General features: G+C 42.5%; 1 protein-coding gene across 2 annotated transcripts in view; it reads left to right on the top strand.

Annotated features, from left to right (window-relative positions):
• The window catches only part of ccdc88c (coiled-coil domain containing 88C), a 92092-nt gene that overhangs the window by 30618 nt on the left and 37694 nt on the right, over positions 1-23780 (top strand). For both annotated transcript variants that reach the window (XM_050062388.1, XM_050062389.1), the window contains exons 5-21: positions 1046-1104; positions 2686-2769; positions 4251-4394; positions 6142-6374; positions 7030-7111; positions 9377-9535; positions 10062-10208; positions 10312-10462; positions 10571-10752; positions 10842-10979; positions 13171-13455; positions 13572-14369; positions 15644-15771; positions 21880-22021; positions 22113-22223; positions 22812-22973; positions 23101-23378. In XM_050062388.1, coding sequence (XP_049918345.1) covers positions 1046-1104; positions 2686-2769; positions 4251-4394; positions 6142-6374; positions 7030-7111; positions 9377-9535; positions 10062-10208; positions 10312-10462; positions 10571-10752; positions 10842-10979; positions 13171-13455; positions 13572-14369; positions 15644-15771; positions 21880-22021; positions 22113-22223; positions 22812-22973; positions 23101-23378 — 3283 coding nt within the window. The remainder of the gene's footprint in view (positions 1-1045; positions 1105-2685; positions 2770-4250; positions 4395-6141; positions 6375-7029; positions 7112-9376; positions 9536-10061; positions 10209-10311; positions 10463-10570; positions 10753-10841; positions 10980-13170; positions 13456-13571; positions 14370-15643; positions 15772-21879; positions 22022-22112; positions 22224-22811; positions 22974-23100; positions 23379-23780) is intronic.

The following is a 23780-nucleotide window of genomic DNA, read 5'->3' as shown; positions in this document are numbered from 1 at the left end:
TTGTGTTTAATCTGTCTGTTAGTGAGTCTGCAGTGTCACATCGGTCTATATGTTGCACATGCTACGCAGTCTGTGATATGAATGTAATGACCACAGTAGCACACATGCAATACAGCGCTGTGCTGCGTGTGTGGGCAACAGAGCTGCTTGATTGTGTCAGGTGAGCGTTTGTTTGCTAGTTTGTATGTGAGATGGATTATAGCGCATCGCTGTTCTTCTTGGTAGTTGTAGTCTAATGTGTAACATTGAGACAGTGACTGGATGCAGGCAACAGGTGGGTTTTAAAAAAATTGCAGCCATTAACAGACATTTCATATACAAGTCCTACATAACACGGACAGTGTCTCTCGCTCCTTCGGCCTCTCTGTTGATGCTATGTACATAAATAAGAATAATAGCCTAAAGAAATAAGAATATTTAAATCATTTTCCAGCACTAGTTTCATTTGACAGGCCCTGGAAAACAACTTTTCAACTCCCCTTACAAAGGTTTTGAATTCTTTCAAACTACAATGGATTTAGGCCAACTGGATTACAAACTCCTGTTAAAATTAACATACAGCCGTGCTATTTATTTTATATTATTTTTTATTTACTCGTTGTGCAGCTGTTTATTTTCAAACAGGAAAAAAATCCCTGTCTTTGCATTTATTTTGATCACAGTCTGTTTTAATAAGCAAATGTGGCTTTGACTTGCAAATGAACATGTGGCCCATTTCGCAGAAAATACTGAGATATAAATTTTTGTCCATATCACTCAGCCCTATGCTGTGGTTGTTATATTGAATAACAACAGAGTGTGTGTAGTGAACAGTGTGAGCTTGGCTGTAGCATAGTAAACTGTAACACTGCCTGAGGTGAAGAACAGCATTCAGAGACATGCTGTGTGACTTTTACTTAACTTTTCTCTTAAAGTGACCTTTGATATGTATGACAGTTGCTTTGATTTGGAGCACTTTGTGCTCTGTACTCTTCTCCACAAAGTATTTAATGTTAGTGTATATCCTGACATACAGTGTGTCTCTGTGTTGTTGTTTTTTTTTCAGCAAAGAGCATGGAGGAGCTGAAAAGACTTTTGTTGCTGATATTAGGCTGTGCTGTACAGGTAACAACACACACACACTCGCGCCCAAACAGAGCAGCTCTACTGTACCACCCAGTCTCTCAGCAGGAAGTGTATTTGTGTCTGTTTAGTTTTGCATGTCTGAGCACAGCCGTTCATTGTGCCTGCTGATAAGCTGCAGGGTGGGACTGCAGGATCCAAATGCACGTGGAGTTTCATCAGTGCTTTGTATACAGTAATAACCATTATGGTTCTATATAATGAACATTTTAGGTATTAGTCAGCACAGTTTGAAGGTTTAAGAGCCTTGCTTGAGGGCACTGTAATTATACAGATATTTTTGTATGCATGAGTAAATATTTGTATAAGTTATTAAGTGAACAAGTTTGGAAGTGTAAATAATCTGTTTTAAGATCTATTCTTTTCAAATTCATTCAATTTAAGAATCAGCCAGATATGGTGAGGGAAGAGTTAATTGGGTTACCTGTGATTAAAGAGGAGGGGCTATTCATGTGGGAGGTGGGGGCGCAGGTGCTTTCTCTGTCTGTGTGTTTGTTTGTTCAGCTCTTTGTTGTCTGTCGTTTCCACCTCTCCCCGTGGCTCTGAACCCCACAGCTCTTTTTTTTTTCATCAGGCCTTTTTCTCATTTTCTTATTTTTGCACGTGGCTGTTTTGTTTCTCCCTTCATCACACCCTTCTTCCTAATTTCCCTCCCTTCCTTTCAGCCTTCCCTCTTTTTGTGTCCCTCCCTACCTGTACTGGTTCTACTGGTTCCAGAAAAAGGCCCAGGAGGGAGCGATGAATGGAGAGACAGAGGGAGGGAGGGAGGGGTGGATAAAGCCACATGAAAAACACTCTTCCACCCAGCAGGGGTCAAATAAACATTTGTAAAACAAACTCACATTCTTCATCATACTACATTTCCCATGGTTCTGTTCTGCTTGACACCAGTATAACAGCAGCATTGGCCCTTTTTACAGAGATTGTTAGGGCCGCTACAGAGTCCCGTCTTTATGCTGCCTTTGCATTTTTTCACAGAACCAAACCGTGGGGACATCACGCCACCTCAGTGTGTGATTTAGATTGCGTCAGCCACTAGTGTGACATATGAAATACGCATCAGCAGCGCTTTATAAACAATAACAATGGTTAAAATGGCAATAATAATTATTCAAAGATCTCATCCTCTGCTCTGAGGTTAAGGTGCTGTTGAACGTCATTGCTTTCCCAATTTCCAGACATTTTCGGCTGCTGTTTTTCCTCTTTGAGTTAGCTAGTAACTGCTTCTAGCTGTTTTTTAAATGTTTCACTGTGGGTCGCACCCACAGTATTCTGTCACAACTGTCCTGCTGATGATCCCGTTCTGCTGGCTGTCCCTTTTACACAGACATTGTTTCCGTACTGTTACAACTTTGCTGCCAGCTTAAAGGCAAGACAACTCTGTCCCCCTACTCCGCGATTGTGCCTTTTACACAGAACACAGAGGCAGCATAATGGCGCCGTATTCCCGCCTTGAAACAGGGGGTGTAAAGGGGGCTACGGAGAAACATAAACAACCACAATTTTATTCAAATTTGTGTGTGTGTGTGTGTGTGTGTGTGTGTGTGTGTGTGTGTCTCTCAGTGTGAGCGTAAAGAGGAGATGATAGAGAAGATCAAGCTGCTGGACATTGAGACCCAAGCTGCCATCGTCTCTCACATTCAGGAGGTCAGTAGAGCACAGTTCGATGATTGGAACATGACAGTGATAAACGTAGATCACAAGTTCAGAAATTTATCGTGGTGTTCTCCAAACCTAACTGAAATCATCGCTAAACATGAATCATGATGACTAGCAGAAAATTGAACAGCTATAGTCTCAACTCAAGGTCCACATGACTTCCTCTGGGGCTTTTGACCACATTTCACAGTCTTCATTACGATATGGAGTTGGCTCTGTTGTCAATATTTGACATAAATACCCACAATACTTGTAAGTAGTCACATGATAAGAGGTACTTATCCATAATCAGTGTTATCCATAGCACTGCCTGCTTGGAGAAGCAGGCAGGAGCACTGCCGCAGAAGCTAGGCAATGTACTGCTGTGGACGAGGGCAGCAGCAAAACAAATGTTAGCCACCTAAAAACAGTGTTGGTTCAAGTGTATGCTATATTTGAATTATTTGTGAGACAGCAGTTTCCAACGAGGAACTGAAGTTGTTATTTCACTCTTTTCAAAGCCAGAGTACATTCACAAAGACAGTAATTTTATCTCGCAGAACATGGGAGGTCTGCCACTGCCTTAATCGATTTGTTTGTGTCACTGTGTGAGTGTAGTGTTTTAAAGGGTTACTTTGGATTCACTAAAGTCACACAACAACACAAACAAAGTAACTGATCGAAGCAGTGGTAGACCAGCAGCGCCTGTGCTCAGCGAGCTAAAATTTCTGTTCTGGTCTGTGGAGTCTGGTAGCTTTGAAGAGAGAAGCTTGGGCTCATGGAAATTGTGACAAGCATTTTAACTATTTTTTGACATTTTATGGACTAAATAATTAATAATAATCAATTATTCAAGAAAATAGATTAAATGAAAATTAAAATAATTGTTAGCTGTTGCCCTAAAATGGTGAGCACTGTATTATCTCCATGCAGCATGAAACATGTCCAGCATCAGCTGACATCACAGAACAACAACTGCTAGGTCAGCAGTAATCAATTTAAAGACTCTGTCCATTTTTGTCATTCATTTTATCAATGTGATGTTCATTACAGCTCTGTTCTATTTTCAGACAGTTTGCTCAGTTACTTTATATATCCATATCAGGTCAGCCCTTTAATTCTGAGACAGGCTGTTATATGTTTGATTACTTGTATGATGAGGTCATGCTAATGATGTTACCATGCTAGTTAACCTCTCCAGCCCAAGGGACACTTTGAAGAGTGTGTCATTACTTGCTGTGTGGACAAGCATTGTTCAAGTTGTTTTAAAGTCCTGTTGAAATCCTGAGGTTGAAGAGTGAAACCAAATTATAGCAGTAAGAAGTATGAAAAAATGTCAAGTTTTATGTAAAAATTCTTAACAGTAGATATAATAAAGCGCTAGAATGAGCGCTCAGTGTTTTGTATGTGTGAGGAGGAAGCCATACACTGTACTACGGTATCCAGCCTAACTTATGCTGCATTTTTTAACATTATTTTGTGTGTTGCAGGTGACCCATAACCAGCTGAATGTTCTTGACCTGTCCTGGATGGAGGAAGGATCAGAGCTCCCACACGAAGATCTGGAACCACTGTCCCGCAACATGGCTGCATCGCTACAGCAACTGATTGACCAGAGAGACAAAGCCAGTGAGGTACTGAGACACACATGCACGCACGCACACACACGCACACACACACACACACACACACACAGACCACTGCCAGGCTGATATTAGTATTTCACTGTATTAATAATGACGAGTATGAATACAATTATAATATCCATCATTGACCCCTGTAGACCCACCATAGAACAAGTTTTGTCTTTATGGGGGGGGGGGGGGGGGGGGGGGGGGCAGGTCAACAGTATATGCCATGTAGGAGTGGTAAGTGTAAGTGCATGTGAAAGCTAAGAACCTGAAGACTATTTTGAGGTGCAGCTCAGCACTGTGTGTCAGGGTTTTCAAGTCATAAATATGCCACAAACACTGTGTTTTGGTTAGGCACCTGTTCAAACTTTACAGTTTAGAGTGTATAGGGGCTTAGAACATTATGACGGAAGTATTTGATTGCCATACCATGCTCAATTATGTCTCTTAAGTTGCTGCAGCATACCATTTGTTACACAGATTTGGGTCTAAATTTAAGCATTTTTGAACATTGCAGAATTGAAAAAAAAGGCCAAAAATCCCTCAAAAATACCCCCGGAACTCCACAGAAAAATCCATGATCTGATTTGCTATCCACAACTTCTGACATGAAGAGATTTCTGTAAGAATTGCATTTTTTGCCGATTGGATGGCAAGCTCCTCTGTTCTGGAAACTGCTGAGAAACATCATTATTGTCAGTGTACCTATGAAAGCCAAACATCTCTGAATGCCCGAGGTCTCTAGTTTTGTGCTTGTGAAGTTTCATGAGGCTGTGATTATCCTAGAGGTCAACCAGAGGTTTAGAACAGGCAAAAATAACAGATTTATACTGCATGCAAAAAGCTGCTTGGTTTTTGCCAAAAACTGCATGGGACTAGCAAAAAGAGGGCATTTCTGAAGAGGGGAGACTCAGTAGTACCCATAGAACCCATTTTCATTCATCTTGAAGTGAGAATTCAAGGGACCCCTTTGAAAATGGCCATTCCACTTTTTTCCTTGCCAAACTTTTGCCCAAAATTAGAGCTTTATATAGCCCCTTTCCCAACAAGATAGCATGACATAGCTGGTACCAATGGGTACTTTAGGTTGTCTCAATTTCACATGATCACTACCTTCGTGTAGCCTCTTCAAGACAGTGATGTTGGCTGGGATCGCCAGTGCTCTCGTGGCTCTCAGAGGTTTTAATATCAAAGACCAGTCATTGTCGTCTACTTCTTTTGAGATGGATATGATGCAGTTAGTTTGGTTATCGTGATTTAAGTCCACTTTGCAGTGTGAAATGGTGTAATGCTGTTGTAGCGCAGTGGTTCCCTACTGGTCCAGTCACAGGGTCCAGATTCTATCTTAGTCACTGGTTCAAGGTCCACACAGTTAAACATATTCAGAATCATACTTGCATTTGGCCATGTCGTCAAGCTAGTTTGCTGTCTCTGACAAGTAGCTGTCTGTTCTCTCACTCATTTTATAGCAGGAAACAACACTTCAAAATAAGAGCTTTGTTCCAGAAATTCACCATACCAAAATAAATGTGCTTTTTCCAAACTTGACACATTCGCGAGTCACTTTTGCGACCCACCTTTGGACCGTGACCCTGTCTGGGAACCACTGTTTTAGAGGATTTTCCACTTGGACACACTGTTGAATACGTTTATGTTGGGAAATGGGTCACATTTAAAGACGACAGTGGGCAGAAGTCTGCTAGTAGCGCTATTTCAGTGGGAATTTAGCAAAAACACTTCCGTCTTCCAGGTGATTGTTGATCTGACCCAGGAGAGGGACTACCTGTCCAGTCAACAGCCGCAGGAGGGGTGCAGGAACCTGGGCCTGAGCAGCCCTGAGCGTGGGCAGAGTGCTGGAGGTGTGGGAGTGAATAACGGTGGATTGGCTGTGACGGTGTCTGGACTGACCAAAGAGGAGAAGCAGCATCTGTCCGTGGAGCTCGCTGATACCAAGGCTAAGCTCCGCAGATACAGACAGGAACTGTGAGTCTCAGTCACACAAGAAAGTCAATTACTACATATTGATAACCTAAACACAAACTGTTAAATCATTTTAAGCCGCTGTAACAATTTTACATTAACACTGGATCACATGACTGCTTGTAATGTGAAAGGTGTCACTCACAGTGACAAGCCACAGAAACAAATCTTAATGTGGCTAAAGCAGCAGCTCATTGCACACTGTTAGACGCCAGAGTCCAAACGGTTTCTGTGGGTATCACTGGTTTTATGCTAAACTGTGGTGATACAAGCAGTAGCTGGAAGTCATTATATATCCAACAGAGCTTATTATGCTGTCTAGTTCTGATAGATATACAATGTAATCACATACAGAATCCATCTATTTACAGATAAACTATACACTCCCACTTTACACACAGCAACTGAAGTTGTTCTGCAGAATATACTGTCTGGATTCTTTTACTGGCCTATATTAAAGACTTACAGTGAGACAAGTCTGCTGTGTGTTTCTCGAGAGGCGTTACTGTCAGCTGTCAAACTCTTTAATTACTATCAACTGTCCAGGCATTACCAGGGTGTGGGGCTGATTATACAACTTGATGGATTGTAAAAAAAAAAAAAAAAATGTCATGGATGCTAAATTTTTATTTTTGCATGCGTGTGTGTGTCTTTGCAGGGAGGAGAAGACAGAGCAGCTGATGGATTCTAAACATGAAGTAGAGCGACTGGATCAGGAGTTACAGAAACAGAAACAAGAGGTCAGGACCTGTTTGTAATCAGTAGTGTCACATCTGTATGACTAGAGGAAAATTGTGGGGTCAGAAAAACAGACAGATGAAAAGCAATTTGGACTGAATGGTTTATGTCTCAGGTGGGGGATGCACCACACAAATTTTATATAGATTCTATACCAGCATTGATAAGTGAGTTAATTGTATTAGAAATGGTACAGTGAAGTTAGGTGAGTTTTTTTATACTGATTCAGTGTTTGATAAGATGTTTTTACTTGCCTACATAACACATTTAACCTAAATCAGACCTATATGGAAGTTTGTACCAGGTCCCCACCTGAAACAAACTACACAAGTTCAAATGCAGTTTTTATGTAACCACAGGATTTAAGGGTTGTTTTTGTTTTTTGAAGGTGAACAACTTCAGTAATGAAAATGTATATGTATTATTCTGGAGGCTTTATGACATCATGGAAAAAAAATACTGCAACCTGCTCATGTACATGCAACCACTTGGTGGTAGTGTCATCACAGTAAACAGTAACTGCCTGCCAGTAGTGATCTGAATTGGGTATAGAATGTCAACAAAATTTGCGATTTAAATACAAGTTAAATGCAATTTGAATAACAATGAACGCTGTTGTGACATTTTGGTTGCCTAAACAAGCCTTGTTCAGCATTTGGTTGTACTAAAAAACCCTCTAAGGAGTTGGATATTCAATTTTTCCAGTCAGTAAATTTTGTTTTAATGGTTTTAAGCCTATTATTTGCAAGCGAAAATTAGCATTAGCATTATCACTGTTAACTAGGGCTGTCAAAATTGCTCAAAAATGACATTCGAATATTCCTTCTAAAAATAACTCATAGGTTCGAACCATTCGAATTTTTTTTTTTTCGCATCATGTCCACAAGAGGGCAAACTAATACAAGGAAACATACTTGTATATGTATTAATACAAGGAAACATAACTACTTGTAGGTATTTTTATTTCAACATAAACGTCTTTGAAAACATTTACATACCTACACATTAAAACACATAAAACAATTATCTATAACATTACGTTAGAAATGACCGCGGACCTCTCGCTCGCCCCCCCCTCTCTGACCCGTCAGGCCACACCGCTCATGGAAGCGCTGCGAAGAGCCTCGAAGCGCCGCGCAGCTCCGTGGCCGGCTCTGGTCTATTTTCTGCGCGAGCCGCGAGCGGATGTGTCAAGCCGGGTGACGGAGACAACAGCTGGGAGTAGAACCGCTTGTCCAGTGCTTTCAGTGCAGCGGCCCAGGCCAACGCCCACTCGCAAACAGCTGCGGTGGTGTTTTTTTTTCTCTCTACAATCGAATATCAATTTTCACATTCGAAGGTCCATTTTTTTTTCAAATTCGAATTTAAATTCGAATTTAGAATATTCGTTGACAGCCCTACTGTTAACCACAGCCTTTAATGCAATATGCTAACCAAGCTAGCAGCTAATGTTAGGGTTAGCTCGACCCTCTCATCCAAATATGTACAATTCTGGCTCCAAAAATCCAACATGGCGACATCCAAAATGCCAAACTTGAGGCTTCAAAACGGGAGTTAACAAACCAGTGGATGACATTATCCATTGATGACCATGACGTTACAGTTGCTAATACGTGGGACGTCCACTATTTTATACAGTCTGTTGTGTATGAGCAGGTTGCAGTATTTTTTCTGTTTCATATCGCCTCCAGAATAATATTTTTTTTTTAAACAGCCTTTGTTTCCATTTAAGGCAAAGCATATCTGCTTACCTCACTTGCTGAATTACACTGCCAGTGTGATTATCTCCAAGTCAAACAGTTGGCTGCTGTTTATTTTTTTGTCAGTACAGCCTTGACAGGCGACAGGCCTCAGCACAGCAAGTAACACCACACAAACATCAGAAATAGAATGTAGTTAATACAGTTAATGCTGATCTATTTATATGACTTTATCATACCTTACAATCCTGTTGATTTGCTTCAAACAGTTTGGTTCTTATTGCATCACAGTGGCCTGTTACCTTTTACTAAAGGAATTGTAGTAATAATAGTTTTATTGGTTGGTAGAATAAACAAGTGTTAACACAGGTCTTTTTTTTATCTAAGCTAAAAAGCTGAAATTGTTTTGTAGAAGTTCAATTCAACTATATTGTCATTATACTATTTACTGTGTAAATCAGATCAAATCCCTGTCCTGCCTATGTGCGAGACGTGTAATGGTTACACAAAATTATTTAAACAAATTAAGTTAATGTAAATTCATATTAATTTGTGTGTATGGTTCAGAACCAGTCGCTGTCTTGTGAGGCTCGTTCGGTCAGAGTGTACCGGGACGAGGTGGACTCACTGAGGGAAAAAGCAGCGCGGGTCGACCGACTGGAGACTGAACTGACCAGATGCAAAGAAAAACTCAATGATGTTCACTTCTACAAGACCAGAGTGGAGGTACCAACACAGCTTCACTCGACACATCAGTACACCATCAGATTCACCTCCTCTGTCTGTAGATACTGAGACATTATGGCCCTATATTGGATCTGTGAAGGTTCACTGATACATATTTATTTTCATGTTGCACTTTTCATAGTTCATAGTTTTAGTATATTTTCATACTGTCATACACTGTCATAATTGTCAGTGATGATATGTTCTACTTCATGCTGTACTTAATGTCTTGTTATAAATATTTTGACCTAATATGTTCTTCTGTTAAGTGTTCTGTTTAATACTCATTTACTGCTGTAGTTGATATACCAGGTTGACTTAAAACTGTATGATGTACATGGACACTTCATACAGAATCCTAATCTCTAATTTGCATGGATATGATTAGTGTTATTGAAATGCATAAACCTTTCAGCAGACAGAGAAGACATGAACACACAATGCAGCCAGACTTACTCAGCAGCTGGCACTGGCAGCCCCCTCACTGTGTATGTGTGTGTGTGTTTGTGTGTGTGGGGTCATTCAGGAGCTTCGTGAGGACAACCTGACTCTCATGGAGACAAAGGTCCTGTTGGAGGAGCAGCTCTCAGCCTCCAGGGGGCGCTGTGATAAACTACACACGTTGGAGAAAGACAACCTATTACTTCGAGCTAAAATACACGACCTGGAAATGGTATTACACTACAGCATTATCAAGAGTTTATCAGTCTAAATGCCATGCATCAGATATTTTAGGTTAGGTTTGCTGGTTTGCTAATCGTGTCTGTGTTGTGCAGGAGAGGGACAATGAGCGTCGGAGGTTGGAAGAGCTGGTGGAAGAGAACATGCTGCTGGAGATTGGACAGAAACAGAGTATGAACGAGTCAGCTCATCTGGGCTGGGAGCTGGAACAGCTGACCAAGAACCATGACAACACTAACACAGAGAGTAAGACATGCACTTTGTTTTCTCTTCTGTTATACCCTGTTCTATGTCTGAGTCCAGAAATGTCAGTCTCTATATTTGTCCAAGCTGAAGTATTTTTCTGTGCTGCAGCTCGTAAGTCGTTAGTCCATGAGCTGAACGAGTGTGTTTCCAGTCGGGTGTTGAAGCTGGAGAAGGAGAACCGGGAGCTTCAGGCCTCTATAGAGAGACTGAAAGAGGAGAACCACCTTATGCAGGAGCAGCAGCTCCACACCCAGGAGCTGGACAGGGAGAACCAAAGCCTCAGCAAGAAGGTAGGAGGAGAGTATAACAGGGAAGAACTGATCATGTTCCATGACTTGTTACTCATTTGTATGGTACTAATAACTTGTTTGTTTGTTAGTTGGACCGGCTCCAGGGTTTATTGGACCAGGAGAGACTGACCAATCAGGACATGGAGTCGCTGGGAGAAGAAATATTGAAGGAAAAGCAGAGTCTGGAGAGAGAACTGCACACTCTTAAGGCTGAGAAAGACAGACAGGTAGTTAAATGTACAATATGTTATTTTCTGCCGTGAGGTATCTCTCAATCAAAACAGTAAGAACAATAAGACGGTTAGGATTCTTTCAGTGTTCATATATAGGAGGTTTCTACCAGGAGCTGAATTATCTTCAAAGGTCTCCTCCTCTCCTGGGCCCAGTTGTTTAGAAATAATCTGATTGCATTTCAGCTATCAGATTGGATCAAATCTTGAATATGGGTTGTTAAAAAGGAAAAAAGGATTCTGAAATTATATTAGATCATGTATTTCAATCTTGGTTTGGATCCAGATCAAGTTTTCAGTTTGTGTTGTTCAAAACCTTTTGGTATAATTGGAATACCTTTGATCCAAAAAATCAGGATTATCCTGATCCCAGCTGAAAGATGGATTCAGGGTGAATTTCAGGAACAAATTGGAATAAAACTTTTAAATTGCTCAAATATATATGCATCTATCTATACTTTGCACTTGATTTGTTTGACAGTTACTGTGATAAAATGGATGAAGTAGATATCAGGCTACCTATTAAGCTTCTCAGTACAGTAAAGTTAAAAAAAAAAGGATGATGTCCTCATAAAATGTCAATATCAAACAAAACATGCCTACATGCCTACATTGTCATATTTAGTCCCATTTAGAGCACTGGTTATCCAGATTTGCCAATTTTAAAACATTTGCACCTGGATCAGGTTCATCCAATCCACTCAGCACAAAGGTAAGATGGATTGTATGATCCTGGACAGCAAAAGGTGGTATTTCCAAGTCTGGATCATTTTGATCCAGATAAAAGTTTTTCAACAATCATAGTGATTAACGGCAGTAAAAAAAAAAACAATAAAGCAGTCTCATAGCAGTTTTTTAAAGCAGTTTTTCGGTGGAGCTTCTTGCCCAGCACCTGCTAATGTGTGCTCACATTTTTTCTCGGATAACTCCTCCTCTCCAAAGCAAACACACCCAGTGACTTCGGCCAGTTAAAACACACAATAAAGCACTTGTAAAGCAGTAAAAAAAATAGTTAGTGTTTCTCCAATGCTTTTCAGCACAGCAGGGGTTGGAGCCAAGCTACTGCTAACATTAGCTCAGCATATTTCTCTGCTAACTTAGGATCCAGATGTCTAAGACTAAAATACTTCACTCAGTAAAACGTATAGTTAAAAAATGACCAAAACCTTAAAAGTGTATAGCAGGGCTATTCAACTATAATCTCAAGTAGGCCAGATTTTAAAACCAGAAAATGTTGTTTGGCCAGACATTTTCAGCAGCGAGCAACCCACTGACAATTTAAAAAAAATTTTTTATAGCTTTTTGTAATGACAAATTTTTAACAAATGTAAATTGACATAGTAAAAGTAGCAATGTTTATCGTTTCACATTTGAAATAAAAAAACAAAAAAAAACAAAAAAAATTGTTGAATATCTGACCAAGGAACATCAGTATTGCAGAAACAGAATAAAAACAGCGGTGAATGAGAGACTGTGGACAGAGCAGATTGAAAGAATGCTATCCACTTGCTGAACATTGATAAAGTAGTCTATCAGCTCTTTACTGGTGAAGGTTTTATTGCACTTACCTACAGTAACAAGCGTAGTTGTTGTAAACTAGAGTAATCTTTAAGTTATATTCCGTTCATCTGCACTGCAGCCTCTCAGCTGTTCTCTGACCTCACACTGCTGTGTGAGGGAGGTCACCACCGACATGCTGACAGCAAGAGAGAGGCTGCAGCACGATGATACATGAAACCAAAACTTTGAAAAGTAACGATAAAAGAGTCGATAACGTTGGAGCTTATTAATACTATGGTCTTAATTCATTTTGCCCCGGGCAATTTAATACCAGGTTTCAGTACTCATTCCTAGCCGGGCCACTTGGAGGCTGCTTCTGGGCCAGATGTGCACAAGGAATACCACTGACAGGCGATGGCGACCAGATCACCAGACCACAAACAGTGTCCTGGATTAAAATGACAGATTCCTCTGGGTTTTAACATTGTTGGAAACATTTGGGATAATGCAGAGCACACAACCCAACAATATATACAACACTGGTCTCGTTTTTAGATACTTAAGGCAAAAAAGTTACATATTATATCTTTGACACACACACTTGGGTAAGACATTGTTAATGTTCATTATAAGACAAAGAAAAATGCATCCTTTGTTCACACTGTATCCGGCTCATCCTGTCCAACAGATCTCAGAGCTGGAGAGTGAGAAGCAGCACCTCTCTGATGCTGTGGTGTCCCTACAAGAGCGCGCTCAGTCAAACAGCGAGGCAAGAGTCCGTGAGGTGGAAACAGAGAACCGTCTGCTGCACCAGAACATCACTGACACCAGCTCCCGATTGGCCAGCTTAGAGACACAACTCAAACTAGCCAGTGAGGATGCAGAGAGGCTGAGGGAAAGGGCACGGCGGTGTGAAGAGGTGGAGCGAGAGGTGGCGAGGCTGGAGAGGAGCAGGGACGCTCTGAACAGAGAGGTAATAATAATAATAGTAACAGTATATTAAATATACACCTTATGTAGAATGTATTCTTAAAAGCTAAATGAATTGATACAGAAATCATGGGACCAACATCTGTATTTTGCTTCCAGGTGGCCTCTCTGCGTGCATGCAGCGAGCGGTCAGAGACTCTAGAAAAGCAGGTGTCCTCCCTGGAGCAGGAGGTGCACAGGCTGAAACGGGAGGCAGAGGAGGCCCAGCGGGAGCAGCAGCGACTGGAAAAGTATGAGGCAGAAAACAGCCTAATGTCAAAGGAGAACCTGGACCTGCGCTGCTCCTTGGAAAACCTGCGCTCCTCATCCGCCCGCCTGGCCACCCTCCAGGAGGAGCACAAAGAGGCACAGAGAGAGACACAGGATCTGCAGAGGATGCTGGAAGAGGCCAGGGAGGAGGCACAAGGAGAGAGGAAGAAGGTAGAGAGGCTGGAGCTGAACCTGGCAGCTTTGAACCAGGAGAAGCATCGCTTAGAGGAGGAAATACAGAAGAGCAAAGACGAGAGGGAGGAGGAAGAGAGAGAAAAGCAGGAGACTCAGGCCAGAGAGGAGGAGCTGAGAAGAGAAGTGGAAGAACTGAAGGAGGAGCGGAAAAGGAGAGAGGAAGTTGAGGAGGAGAGGAGGAAGCTCCAGCTGGACTTGGAGCAGTCAGAGAAGGGCAGGAAACACCTGGAGAAGGAGAGCTGGAGGATCAGAACCCAGCTGGAGGGCAAAGAGACAGAACTGGAGGAGAAAGCCAGGCGATTGGCCACAGTGCAGAAAGAGGGTGTGGCTCTGAGTAAGGAAGTGGATAGGCTGAAGGAAGTGTCAGTCAAAGCCAAGGAGTTGGAAAGGGAGAACAAGGAGCTGCAGAAACAGGCAACGATTGACAAGAGGACTCTGGCCACTCTGAGAGAGGTAAGAGGAAAAATGGAACTTTGAATTTGAACTTAGCAAATTCCATCTCATGAGGATGCATACCTCCAGGGCAGCGAAAAAGTCCAGAATGAGCTAACAATCAAAATTGAATAGTACTGATCCATATGCCCTATGTCACGTTTTCAATACAAGACTAATATTGGCCCAACACCTACAGGTTGCATTGCTCATATCTCTATAAACATATTTTGCATCCGTAGGCAACATGACAAGATTTTGGTATCCGAATGAGCAGTATTGACCAAACACATTTGAGCTGCAGGTAACTAGGGTTGCAGTGGTAAAGATTTTCACAGTACAATAACCATCTCAGAAAATTTAGTGGCATCACAGTATTACAGGATTATTATTATTATCAATTAGAATGATCCTTAAAGGACAGAAAAGGAAGTGTCATTTATGGTCGAATAAAGGTTTATAACTATAAGACACTTGAAATCATTTTTATAGAAGTATGTATAAAAAGTCTCCCTTTTGAAAATAACTAAAATAAAGGGGGATTCTCCATCCAGTTGTATTTTAAAAAAAAAAATATCCTAGATAACAAATATACAAGGTATGATAACTGTCAGTTTTCATATCACGGTATACCTTAAAACAGGTATATTGCTGCAACCCTACAGGTAACAGTCTGTGTGGAGAGGTGGAATGCAGTGGCCGAAATGCAGTCTAGGAACCCATTGGCTATTGTCTGATGACAAGTTCGATTATTTTTTTTTTAGCTTTTTTAAATCTGCATTCATATGCAGCTCACAGCAACTTAATATGATACAGTCTCTGGCTTTTCTTTGCTTTCTAGTGTCGGAATTTTATTTATTTTTTGCTTATTTCTGATTCCTTATTAGTGTATTTAGCATGAATTAGCTCGGAGGGTTAACGTGGCTTGTTTGTATTACGTGAAACTCGTTCAAACTCGCAAACTCTGTATGGGAAAAAAGTGGAATGAATAGTCAAATATTTGTTTTAAACAGCGTAATCTGATTCTGAGGGCAGATATCTGAGTCAGGAACAGCCCCAGAGTAGCAAAAATGATTGCTGCACAGAAGAAGAAGTCTTGGCCTGGATATCAGCTTAAAACACTGGAACTCCCAAAATATCAGCAGTTCCCTCAAGAGGCTTATCTTCATTAGATCAGTAGCTGATGGGTTCCATGATTGGCATTGATCTTAACCCTGACATGCATTATATCATCTGCGTGGAAATGTTGATGTATATGAGCTTCATGGCTGTGTGTCATGTATTTATGCGTGCAGGAGCTGGTGTCAGAGAAGCTGAGTGTTCAGCAGCAGAGTGTTGAGTTAGAGAGACTCAATGAAGAACTGGAGAAGATCGGACTGAACAGAGAAAAACTACTACAGCAAGAACACACACTGGAGGACAGGTAGTTTTGATAAGCTGCTGTTTTAGTCTCATTCCAGGGTGACTAATCAGATTGAAATGATATTGTATGTGTAGAAATCAGGGCTGTCAAACAATGAATTGTATTAATGATTAATTGCTTTTTTTTAAAATTCCATCTTTTTTTGCATTTTGCAATTACATATTAACAATGTGAAGCCATTCTTACTAGAGTGTCTTGATTGGAAATCAAATTAATGCAAGGTTTGATGCTTTTTAAATGAAGTGGAGTACTCATCAGTGTCACGTCTGAGAAATTATTATAAAATAGAAAATAGTTATGCCAAACCACAGGCCAGGGTTGTTTCCTGACAACCCTTCACAGTTCAGTCCCAGTCCAGTTTTTAACTACAAAAAGAAATACAGCTCAAGAGTCACTCTGGGTTTTACTATGGATCCCCACAAAACAAGAGACACTAATATTTTTGTCTCTGCAGGTGCATATTATCCTTCCGCTTCCAGCTTGAGTCGGCGTCCTCCGTCACCTCGGCTCTTAATTTATAACTTTAAACCAGTTTTATGCCACGTCTAATGAACTACTTTTAATGATTTTATTTGTTTAAAGTCTGTTCGTTTGGCCGGATGGCCGATCTCGTGTTTTTGATCGGCGGATTTTGAGCTTTTTGGACACAGGTGACTGGTGACACAGCCGCACCCCAAACTTCATTAGAGTTTCGCTAACTTTTAGCAACAATCTAGTTTTTCTCTGCTCTACAACTGGATTAACTACAATGATACTGCCTGCCTGAGAGTAAAAGTCCCTGTGAACACTTCGGCCACCCCAGAAGCCTTTTTACACCTTCTGTGCCATTTTCTGGACACCGGAGTGACTGCAGCTACCTGGCGAAACTCACTGGTTTCTCCAGGACACTCATTCATCTCTACGCGCCGGTAAGTCCCGCTTTCTACCGGACCCCAACCCACCCTGATCTGAGTCAACACACTTTTGGAGTCCCTGCGCGTAAGTTTGTAAGTTTTTAAGTTTTTACTGTGGCTCATACCAACTGCTAAAAAAAAAAAAAAAACTTTGAGAAGGTAGCTTTCTGGAGAATATAATCACGTCATTACGCATTACACCGTTGCTGCTGGAGCTTGTTTTCTGCTTCCTTGGCTACCCCATCTGTCCCCCATGGCTCCACTCACCTCTCCACACCACTGTGACAGCTGTATCCACAAAACCCAGAAGATCGCAGAGCTGGAGCAGCGCATTTCAAACCTCTACTGGATTAGCGATGAAGAGGCGCGGCTTGACTCGGTTGTCGCTCCAGGTCCTGGTCCCCCTGGCAATCCTGCGGATCTGGACTCAACCATCCCAGAATTTGGTCCCGGCTCCATGGATACAGCAGATCCCAACCCCACTGGCTCGGCCCCAGCTGAGCGGTCAGCCTCGGCTCCTCAGCTCCGAGCTGATGATCCAGCCGCCACAGCGACATCCAGGCCGGCCTCCTCAGCTGCAGCCCCACATCCTCCGGCGGAGGACCCGTGGCTGCTGCTGGGGGCCAAGCCTAAATGGGCGAGCAGCAGTGCAACTTTAGCTACTTTCACCTTCAGTCCAAATCCGAGGTTCAGAACTAACAACTCCACTCCCAACCAAGAGCCATGGTCCACAGTACATGGAAAAAAGCGAGCGAGGTCCAGCCCGATACATGCTCCACCTTGTGAGCTCCAACTGGAGAACACATATAACATCTTGAGTGTTGAGGAATTCCCTGTTGAGGAATTCCCTCTGCTGCAAACTGTCCATTCCCCTCCTGTTTGCCCTTCGACTGATTCACTGCCAGCAGCCCGGGGGGTTGTGGGGTCTGTTTCGGGACCCCCGTTCAGGTCCGCGACCTCCTCCTCCAGGCGCAGGATCGTGAAGGAGGCTGCTCTCAGGGCGAGACGCTCCGGCGGTCTTCCATGCCGTGAAGGGTCGTGTGAGCCCCCAGCCACCGCTGAGGTTGTGACCTCTCCGCACACTCCGCAAACAGTCCCCACAGAGCAGCGGCGCTCGCCCCCTCGTCCTCGGCCACTGTTCCCCCCAACCACCGCCATAGTGGGTGACTCCATAACCAGGAACATTCGCTTTTTTAATTCCACCACCCACTGTTTTCCAGGAGCCACTGTCACAAAAATCAGAGATAAACTCCCGGACCTACTGCAATCATTTCCACACTCCATTAAACGTCTGATCTTGCACATCGGAACCAACGACGTGGTCCGGGGTCAGTCTGAGCTGCTAAAGAGCGATTTTAACAGTCTGTTTTCTGCCTTAAAAGACTGCGGGATGTCAATCTTCATCAGCGGCCCTCTTCCCACACTCGGCCTCGGCGCAGAGCGGTTCAGTCGGCTCCTTCAACTCCAGTCTTGGCTCCGAACCGCCTGCAATATCCACGGGTTTTATTTCATAGACAATTTTAACTTATTTTGGAACCGCCCCTCCTTTTATCGACATGACGGACTTCACCCGAGCAAGTTAGGAAGCCGCGTGTTAGCAGCCAACATACAGCATACCGTACACACAACGCCACTCACACATGCGTGACTGTTTACGTGCCACACCCCCTTCTCAGTGCCTGCCTCTTCTTCTACGGAGCATTCTGTAGACATTGCCTCCCGCAGCTCCCCCTACAGGCTCCAGCTGCCACTAACCTCTACAGACAATCCCTCCTGCTTTCCTATTGCCCCAACTACTGGGCTAGTCTCTACTGTCCCACAAACTCCCACCTTCATACCCGTAGTAATGAACAACAGACATCACAAACGTCAAAACCACACAACCCACAATTTCCGGTATCTGCAACCACTGTCACAATCATCTGTCTGCAAAGCTGGTCCCAAGTCTCTTAAGCTGGCATTGTTGAATGCTCGCTCGATCAATAACAAATCATTCACGCTGAATGATTTTTTCATCGCTAGAGATTTAGATTTCATGTTTTTCACCGAGACCTGGCAAAGGGATGAAGATTATGTGTCCATGAAGGAGCTATGCCCGCCTGATTGCGCATTCATATGTGCCCCAAGGACCACTGGCCGCGGTGGTGGCCTTGCTTTGTTGTACAAAGACAGTTTCTCCTCGAGGAGAGTGAATTGTGGAACTTTTACCTCATTTGAACTGCTTATTTCTAAAGTTGGCCGCTCTAACCCGTTTTATTGTATTTTAATTTATCGCCCTCCTGGTATTAATGGCGCCTTTCTGGCTGAATTCAGTGACTTTTTGGCTTCCATCACTAAATTTCAAAGAATTTTAATGCTTGGGGATTTTAATGTGCCTGTAAATGACACCACAAACTCCTTTGCTAATAATTTTATAAATCTCACCGAATCTTTTCATTTTGTGCAACATGTCAATGGCCCGACACACATTAAGGGAAACACGCTGGACCTTGTTTTTACACTTGGTTTGGACATTGATTGTATCGTCTCTGAGGAGCTGCCCGTCACTGATCACAACTGCATCCTGTTTAATTTGTCTATTATTTCTGATTGTTCAACCAGCAAGCGTACAAAACTCACCCGTATGTTAAATAACCTCTCTGCTGAGAAATTCTCATTCGCTTTTAACAGTGTGGCGCAGCCTGTTAGTATTAATGTTGACGTTGACTCCCAAGTTTTAACTTTTAACTCACACTGCTCTGCTATTCTTGATAAGATTGCTCCTTTAAAGCCTCGAACTATCCCCGCAGCTAATCCCACTCCCTGGCTGAACGACGACATCCGCTGCCTTCGTCGTAAATGTCGGAGAGCTGAGCGCTTGTGGAAATCAAGCAAGCTTCATGTACATCGTCTTTATTTTAAAGAACTGTTAGCTGAATTCAATTCTGTTGTTAGGGTAGCCAGAGCCTCTTATTTTAAAAATCTCATCATCTCCAACAAGAGAAATCCCAGGGTCATTTTTGACACTATAAGTAGCATTACTGGTGCGCAACCGCCTGCTCTACCTGTGTCCTCTGATGAGGACTGTAGCAATTTTTTAATGTATTTTGTGAATAAGGTTGCCAGTGTCAAGGCCAGTATAACACCCTCCTCCTCCTCCCTTCCTGATCCTCCCAAACAACAGTCAATTATTGACAATTTCTCACCTGTCTCCTTACAAGACTTAGCAGATCTTGTGTGCACTATGAAGATCTCTTCTAGTCCGCTGGATATCCTGCCCACAACTTTGCTGAAAAATGTTTTCAGCACTATTGGTCCATCTCTGCTCTCCATAATCAATAGCTCACTGGTTTCTGGTCGTGTCCCGTCCCATTTCAAGCAAGCGGTTGTTCAGCCGCTTCTCAAAAAGCCCAATCTGGACCCCGATGTTCTTAGTAACTACCGGCCCATTTCCAAGCTGCCCTTTGTATCTAAGATTCTAGAAAAAGCAGTTGCAAACCAGTTAGTGACAGCGTTGAACAGTTACAATATCTTAGATAAATTTCAGTCCGGTTATCGTCAGTTACATTCCACAGAAACTGCTCTTCTCAGGGTCTCCAATGACATCATGATGGCCTCCGATGCCGGTAAATCCACTATCCTGGTTCTGCTTGATCTCAGTGCAGCCTTTGACACTGTTGATCACCACATCCTTTTAGACAGGCTGAGGGACAGGGTAGGAATCTCAGGGACCGCTCTTCATTGGTTTAAATCCTATCTGTCTGATCGATCCTTTTCTGTGGCTGTTGGCCCTCATAAATCAGAGTTTGCCCCCCTTTCTTGCGGGGTGCCCCAAGGTTCAGTGCTTGGGCCTATCCTCTTTACGCTATACATGCTCCCTCTCAGAGATGTCATCAGCAATTTTGAAGGTATCTCATACCATATGTATGCAGATGACCTCCAGTTATATTTTTCTTTTAACCCTGATAGGACCGATGGAATTGACTCACTGTACGATTGTATGAATGTAATTAAGGACTGGATGTCTTCTAACTCCCTTCAGTTGAACGCAGCTAAAACTGAGATTTTAATTATTGCACCTGATGCCTCAGCATCTAAAGTGGCCAGCTGCTTAGGGTCCCTCAGTGCAAATGTGCGCCCCAAGTTGAGAAACCTTGGGGTCACATTTGATCAGGCCATGCTCTTCGATGACCACATCAAAACTGTCACTCGCTCCTGCTTTTTCCACCTCAAAAACATTTCCAAACTCAGATCCATGTTAACTTATTCCGAGCTAGAAATGATCATCCATGCTTTTATTTCCTCACGTCTGGATTACTGTAATTCTCTTTTCACCTGTCTCAATAAAACTTCATTAGACCGCCTCCAACTAGTCCAGAACGCTGCCGCCAGGCTTCTGTCCAGATCTCATAAGTTCACTCACATCACTCCAGTCCTGGCATCCCTGCACTGGCTCCCTGTTAATTTCAGGATCCAGCACAAGATTCTAACCATCACTTACAGAGCCCTCCATGGTCAAGCACCTGCATACTTGACGGATCTGGTGTCCTTTCACTGTCCTGTCAGGTCACTGCGGTCCGCTGAAGGCCACCTACTTACTGTCCCTCACACAAGATTAAAGACGAAAGGTGATAGAGCCTTTAAGGCTGTTGCACTGAAATGGTGGAATGCACTACCTCATGAGCTGAGAGCGGCCTCTTCCGTGGACATTTTTAAAAAGCAGTTAAAAACACATCTGTTTAGGCTTGCGTTCCATTAATTGTCCATTGTATCATCTCTGTATTTCGCTGCACTTTACTTTTTATTTGTTTTTGTGTATTTTGCATTGTTTCTGTTATTGTATTTTTTGTATTTTATCTTGTGAAGCACTTTGTGAGTCCTCTCTGTGAGAAGTGCTATATAAATAAATTTACTTACTTACTTATTGTTCCCTTGTCAACTGTCTGGTAGTTTTTCCAAAGTGAAATGAGCCATTTAAAAGTGCAGTGGTGTCCCATTTTTCATCAGCAGCAGTAGCAGCAGGAGACAGAGAGCCGCTGTGGCAGTTTGATGAGAGTGCCCTGAAGAGACAAAAATAGCAACACACAATATATGCGATTAAAAAAACAAAAAACGTTATGATCTGACCTTAGTCGCATCGAGACGTATGTGTTGACGCCAACAGCCATAGTAGAGATGAAGCTCAGATGAATAATTGATTGACTGATTGATTTCTTTGGTGTGCATGTCATGTCAGCAGGTACAGGCTGCTGGAGTCTCGGCTTGAGGAAACTGTCCAACAGACGATGAAGATTAAAGAGGAGAAAATCTCCTGTCTAGAAAAGAAACTCGAGGAGAGCAAGACACTCAACACTAAACTACGTGCTGAGCTAGCCACTGTACGGACATGCATACAAATTCTTACCAAAAATCCTTCCCCATTATGAGATGTTGTATTGTAGTGTGTGACAATATATGTTTTTTTTCCAGGGGGAAGAAAACCATAACTCCCAGCACCACTCAGGAAGTGACAGGGGTCAAGGGTCAGCTACTGCTGAGCTTCTACGAATGAAAGATCATCTCATTGATGTGGAAAAGAATGTAAGATTTTTGTTGTTTAATTCCTGAATAAAAACCTCACTGTACATTTTATCATTCTGTTTGCATATTTAATGTTCATTTATGTTTATTTTCCTATTATTATTTTTTTTTTATAATTCACATTTTTCACACAATGTGCACTACATGTTCATATGTATTTTGTATATCAAAGGAATCCTCCCCCTCCCTCTTGTTTAATCAAGAACATAGAGAAGTTTCACTTTCCGTTCAGTTCCCTATCAGAGAGGGCTGTCTGTTTGGGAAGTACTGAGCATGCGACTGGATAAATGAGACTTTGATTACACTCGACAAGTTTTGTGAGAGTATGTTTTGATATAGTTTTGCTGTTGTTAAACACAAACCCTATGACTTAACTTCATCAAGACTTTTCTCAGTTTTGGGATTCTTTGTTCACTGTGGAGGCATGTGAGAAAAACAGTTTTCGTTATAAATTCAGTGTAACATGGGGGTGAGTAATTGTATTAATTGACCATTATTGTCAGAGGAATTCATTGATGTGTTCTTATTTACCACTTGGAATTTTTTTTGTTGAGTTATTAATTGTTTTGGTGTCATTGTTTTCTCTAGAATGCCTCCCTGCAGACAGAGAGCAGTCTGTTGAAGGGGCAGCTCAAACAGCTGGAGAACCAGAACTCATCTCTTAACAACCAGATGTTGGCATTGCAGCGACACATCACCACTCTGCAGGAACAGAATTCAGGCTTACACACTCAGACAGCAAAAATACAGGTGAACAACATCCAGTTTAGTCGCACAGTATTTCTGTAAAACTGAGCTAATAAGTAATATTTTCTGTACTATATTTCTCCAGATAATTTTTTAGCACTGAATTCTAATGGCCTCTACTGTGTCTTAGGTGGAGAACTCCACGCTGTCTTCCCAAAGTGCATCTCTCATGGCCCAGAATGCCGTGCTGCAAGGCCAAGTCACTGCTTTGGAGTCGGAGGTAGAGTCGTGGCAGAGGCAGCGCGAGGAGGCATGGCGGGGCAGAGAAAGCGTGCTCAGCGACCATGAACGCCTGCTGAGCGTTCATGAGAGGCAAGCGCATGAGTACGAGCAGCTGATCAGTCAGCACGCTGCACTGAAAGGCAAACAGAGAACGCTAGAGAGCGAACACAGGACGCTGCACAGCAAGTAAGTGAATAACATACAAACCTTACTAACAATATAGAGATAGAAGGTCTTTGGTAATCTTTAGTTTGCAGAAAGAACACTGTGAGGTGAACCCATGACCGGAAAACTATCACTGAGGACAATTTTGTAGATAATAAGCTCATGAATTTAATGGAAGAAGCTCAGGTGATTTTAGTCCTGCATTAACGTCACAGTGAAATGGCAATTAGAGCATCTTAAAGGGATAGCGCACCCAAAAATGAAAATTCAGCCATTATCTACTCACCCATATGCCGACGGAGGCCCTGGTGAAGTTTTAGAGTCCTCACATCCCTTGCGGAGATCAGCGGGTGGAGCGGCTAGCATACCTAATGGTAGACGGCGCCCCAGACTAACGTCCAAGAACACAAAAGTGAATCCACA

Source organism: Epinephelus moara, chromosome 14 (assembly GCF_006386435.1).
Source record: "Epinephelus moara isolate mb chromosome 14, YSFRI_EMoa_1.0, whole genome shotgun sequence".
In the NCBI taxonomy this organism is placed as follows: domain Eukaryota; kingdom Metazoa; phylum Chordata; class Actinopteri; order Perciformes; family Serranidae; genus Epinephelus; species Epinephelus moara.
The sequence above is the reverse complement of the archived record's forward strand: the minus strand, read 5'-3'. Positions and strand labels throughout refer to the sequence as shown.